The sequence below is a fragment of the Durio zibethinus genome, chromosome 11 (assembly GCF_047325235.1).
Source record: "Durio zibethinus cultivar Kanyao isolate XHJ-2024 chromosome 11, ASM4732523v1, whole genome shotgun sequence".
Lineage (NCBI taxonomy): Eukaryota > Viridiplantae > Streptophyta > Magnoliopsida > Malvales > Malvaceae > Durio > Durio zibethinus.
In genome coordinates, this window is record NC_143172.1 from 6,825,353 (window position 1) to 6,830,460 (window position 5,108).

Consider the following 5,108-nt stretch of genomic DNA (forward strand, 5'->3'; position numbering starts at 1 on the left):
CCAATTAGCACATTTTATAAGAAATTTTAGTATATAATGGATAAGTCTAAAAAACAGTGGGAAAAAAAAAAAAGTCCAACTATGTAACCGTAATGCTAGATAAATTGGAGTGTTCAAAGTTTAAACTGGCTCATAAAGTTTAAAAAGAAAAAAAGAATTAAAAGAAAATTCCATTTGACAGATGAACCAATGAAAGAACTCCCTATCAAGATACTTTTGATTTATTCACAAACTTTTGTTGAAATGGAATTGGATGCACTGCAAATCCTGATTGGAGCTTCTAATTTATCAATGATTGCCCCGTTTTGCATCTTTTTCCGGTGCTTTAAATTTAAAGCACTTGATATTTACCCATTCAATTTAAAAGAAAAAAAAGAAATTCGTGGGTCCCAAACTATTCTTCCAAAATAAATGCTGATTGTAGATTCTAGTGTTTGACGATAGTTGGTTACTCGATTTTTGTTTCAATTGACCGGCTAATTCTGATTAACTGTTTTAGTGGCAATTTGGTCATTTTGTTTAAAAAGGTTGTCCGGCGAATTTACTTTAATTTGAAGAAAAACGGAGTTCAACAGTTGTTTCTGTGAGCTTAAATTTTATATTGTATTTTGGAATTTTTTTAAAAAATTTTTGTGTGTTGGAATGAATATTTTAAGGTTGGGGCGTGGCCAACGTAGGCAACTTTTGTGGATTTGAAATTCTCTCCTTGGAGACGTAACGTGTGCAACGAACAGGTGTCGGTAAAACCCACCAGAATCAACCGGGAATCGTCTGTTAGGGCTTAGGACAAACCGAGGTACTGGAATTTCGAATCAGCGAACAAGTTTTGAGAAGTTTCAAACTGACGGGGCAGTTACCGCAAATTCCCTCAAAGCTCAACCTCATTGCTCGATTTATTGCAGGATAGCTTTCTTTGTTGTTGTGGATTGTATTTAAAATACCATAAGATAATATTAAATGAATAAAAAATATAATTTAAAATTTTAATAAATTTAATAAAAAATATTTTATTTTTTTATATTCACATAAATTATTAAACATATTTTTATGTAAAGGAAATATAAACACATAACTTACTATTATTTTATATTATTATATATAAATTATCAAACCTAAATTTTTTTCTTTTCGTTAAATTTTTTAAACAGTTGGTAACTGTCCTGTCAGGTGATCAAACACCCAACAAAGTTCATTAGAATTTCACACAATTGAAATTCAAGTCCGACGATCCTGTTCATTGCGTGGAGCCACATTCCCATATTTTGTTGTTGCATTCTCAATTTCCCATTGATGCGTGAAGTCAACGCTCGGGAAAGACATATGGTGCTGTTTCAAACAGCTCGCAGAGCAGTTATATCCGTGTAATGAAGAAGAGTTGGTCTTAATCAAAGCAATCCCAAGCTGTCATAAAAGAATATCAAGAACTGCCAAATCACGATGAAATGAACGGCCGTGATCTGATTTCTATCTTTCATGAAATCCCATAGAAAAACAATATTCACATTTCTTCATTAATTTAAAGAGAAAACCGAAAGCCACCAAAACCAGACGGGTAAGAGCTAGTTGGATTTTGGAAACCCCTTTTATTTTTTCCCTCTCCATTAACCCCTCTCCTTTATATTCAGGGGAATCGTTTCTACGCCATAAGCGAAATCTTTCTCTCTCTCTCATCTTTTGTAATGCGTTTTTCTAAAAGCTAATTCTTGTAACTCTTGTTTCGTCTTTTTTTTTTCTCTGTGAATTCTTCTCTAAAGAGAGAAAGGAGAGGGGAGGGAAATGGCATCGGGGTTCTCTGGGGGCGGCTCAGATTTTTACGGTGGAATAACAGGCAGATCCGTGGCTAAAACTGGCATCATGAGCAACAACCAACCCACTGCACCGTACGGGCCACAAGTCCATGGAATCTTCGTGGACCAGGCGTCTCAGATCATGAATCGAGCCACACCCAGCCTCATCGGCAAGCGAACACTAGCTGACTTCCAAACGCAACAACTCCAGAACAATCATGCCGGCCTCAGTAGTCTTTATATCCGTTCAGTTAAGCCCAGAACTTACCAGAACGCTTCTCCGATTTCTCCGTTATCTCCCACAGATATGTCTTCCAACATGTTGCCAGACGTTACAAGTAATTTCTCTTCTCCTTCTTGCTTGTCGCAGCGAAACGGAGTGCCGCTTTTACAACAACTGAGGCCGCAGCAACTTCGTCTTGGAATCACCTCCGGAGCCACAATCCAGGCCGTGAGCCCTGGTTTATCAGGCGCTCAGTTCATGAAACCTGTTCAAGGACGGGTGGTCCAGGCGCAAGACCCGGAAAAGAAGATGATGAATCAGCTTCAAGAGCTGGAGAAACAGTTGTTAGACGACGACAACGACGAGGAAGGAGATGCGGTTTCGGTGATTACCAATAACAACAGCGAGTGGTCTGAAACTATACAAAACTTGGTCAGTTCTGGCAGCCCTAACAACCCGATTGCCCCATCGCCTACTTCTTCAACTACTTCATCGTCGTCGTCCACGTCATCAGCGGCTTCTCCTTCTTCGACTTGTTCAAAGCAGACAATAATGGAGGCCGCATCAGCTATTTCCGAGGGCAAAATTGATGTCGTTAACGAGATCCTGACCCGATTAGCTCAAGTGGCTAACGGTAAAGGGAATTCAGAGCAGAGGTTGATGGAGTGCATGTTGTTGGCTCTTAAATCGCGGGTTAACTCATTAGAAAACACGCCACCGGTGGCTGAGTTGTTCAGCAAGGAACACGCTGCTGCGACTCAGTTGCTTTATGATCGGTCTCCTTGTTTTAAGCTCGGGTTCTTGGCTGCTCATATGGCTATCCTGGATGCCACTTTGGACCAACCAAGCTGTAATAAGTTACATGTTATTGATTTTGATATTGGCCAAGGAGGGCAATATAGAGATCTTCTCCACGCGCTCTCGGAGCGTGGGAGAGGGAACCCTGCAATGGTAAAGATTACAGCTATTGCTGATAATGGTGGGGATGAGAGGCTGAAGATGGTTGACGATACGCTGAGTCAAATTGCTGACCGATTTGGAATTTGTTTGAAATTTAATGTGGTAGCGGGTCTTAAACTCAGCGATCTGAGTCGCGAGTCGCTCGGTTGCGAACCAGACGAGCCATTGGCTGTTAATTTCGCGTTCAAGCTTTATCGAATGCCCGATGAGAGCGTGTCCGTGGAAAATCCGAGAGACGAGCTTCTCCGTCGCGTGAAAGGATTGGCGCCGCGCGTGGTGACATTAGTGGAACAAGAAATTAACACTAATACGGCGCCGTTCGCATCGCGGGTGGGAGAAGCGTGTGGATATTATGGAGCGTTGTTTGAGTCGATTGAGTTGACTGTGTCGAGGGAGAAACCGGAACGAGTGAAGCTGGACGAAGCGCTAATGCGCAAAATTGCCAACTCAGTTGCGTGTGAGGGGAGGGATCGCGTTGAGAGATGCGAGGTTTTCGGGAAGTGGAGGGCCCGGATGAGCATGGCGGGGTTCGAGTTAAAGCCACTGAGCCAAAATGTTGCAGAGTCGATGCGTGCCGGACTCATTTATGGTAAGCGAGTCAACCCGGGATTCACCGTTAAAGAAGAAAACGGAGGGGTGAGTTTTGGTTGGATGGGCCGAACTCTCACCGTCGCATCCGCTTGGCGTTAACTTCACTTTTCCTTTTTCTCTCTCTAATATTAATATTAATTGTTATTATAGTTTTCCTTAGAAGAAAAAAAATATGAAAAAGGAAAAAAAAATCCCACCAAACCCTAATAATAAAAATGAGTGTTTGGATTCGAGGAAAATTCTGCCCCTCCATTTTATTTTTAATGTTTTCTTCGTTGCTTGTGTGAATGAAGTGTCCGGTATATTTGTGGTATGGCATGGTGTGTAGTTTTGCCCTCACCTTACCAACAATTGGAGGGCTCCACTTTTGGGTTATTATTTATTTATTTATTTTGACAATTTTATTTTTAAGGCAAATTTTAGTTGCTTCTAGGATTACGTGTGATTGGAATTCTTTGCAAAGTAACGTTGTCGAGGATCAATGGGTTATATGGCCATGGCAGGGTTTCACGTCGATATGTTTGGATTTGCGTTTAGACCCTTTTAATTTTGGTTATCAAACACTTTGTTGTTCTGCAAATTTTTATTTCGAATCCCGATTTAAAAGCTTTCATGGCAAAAGATACGTATTATGGTTAATCTTCAGTTAGGTTCTCAAATGAACCTTTAGTATTAATTTTCGTTGCAATATAAATTTTCACACATATATTTGCTTTCATAATTATTATTATTTTTATTTGAAATAAGAGAATTCAAATATTATTTTTTTAAAAAATGCATTGATCAATGGAGTTAAATGCATATTCATAATTTCAAAATCTTAACACATTTGTTTTGATGTAGATATTAAATACCCTGATCAACTGTAATAATTGAAAAGGAATAATGAAAACAAGCAATAGTAAAAAGAGTAGTAACTTTTCATTTTCAAACAAATATCTCACCAAGATGATTCTATTTATACCATTTTGTATTTAAAGCTAGGCCTTGCCATTTGCCACTTCGCTTTGTCACCAAATTCATGATAGATAAGGAGATTTTTGTGGAGAGCAGCATGTCTTCATCAATAAATGGAATTTAACTTTTTACTGATCATGGGACAGCAAAAATGCAAGCAAAATCTGAAAGCTTTGGCATGCCCGTGAAAATTTAAATTAACTCCGTCTGTTACCTTTTTTTTTTTTTAATTTGAAATAGATAAATTATTTAATTTTTCTATTTCACAACAAAATAAATTTTAATTAATTAAATCAATTATTTGTTGGTATTTTATTTTTATTTTTTTTATTGAAGTTTGTTTCCTATTAAAAAAAACCTTAAATGAAATTTGGAGGAAGGAAATGTCTTATTTATTTATTTTTTTAAGAACGGAAGGTTGGGGGGTCCGGTTCAATAAGAGTGATGATATTTTTGAGATTTTTATTTTTTGGCTGTGATTTATTCTTTCTCTTTATCTCTTTTCTTCTTTAGAGTCTACATTCCATACGAGCAATTTTTTTTTTCTTGAAAATGTCTATTTGTTTCTTGCTACCTTACCCTTTTTCTTT

At 38.2% G+C, this 5,108-nt stretch overlaps 1 protein-coding gene across 2 annotated transcripts; it reads left to right on the forward strand.

The window, feature by feature from the left end:
• The first annotated feature begins 1,389 nt into the window (after positions 1–1,389).
• On the forward strand, positions 1,390–3,874 carry LOC111289644 (scarecrow-like protein 8). Of its 2 annotated transcripts, XM_022880867.2 has the most exons (2): positions 1,440–2,037; positions 2,158–3,874. In XM_022880867.2, exons 1-2 carry the CDS (start codon positions 1,777–1,779, stop codon positions 3,658–3,660), a joined length of 1,764 nt encoding a protein of 587 aa, XP_022736602.1. In that variant the 5' UTR covers positions 1,440–1,776; the 3' UTR covers positions 3,661–3,874. The 2 variants fall into 2 exon arrangements, with proteins under 2 accessions (XP_022736601.1, XP_022736602.1); XM_022880866.2 differs by having other exon boundaries at positions 1,390–3,874.
• Positions 3,875–5,108: the final 1,234 nt, after the last annotated feature.

Coding starts and splice junctions, on each gene's coding strand:
- LOC111289644 (XM_022880866.2), top strand. CDS start 1,777: ATGGCATCGGGGTTCTCTGGGGGCGGCTCAGATTTTTACGGTGGAATA.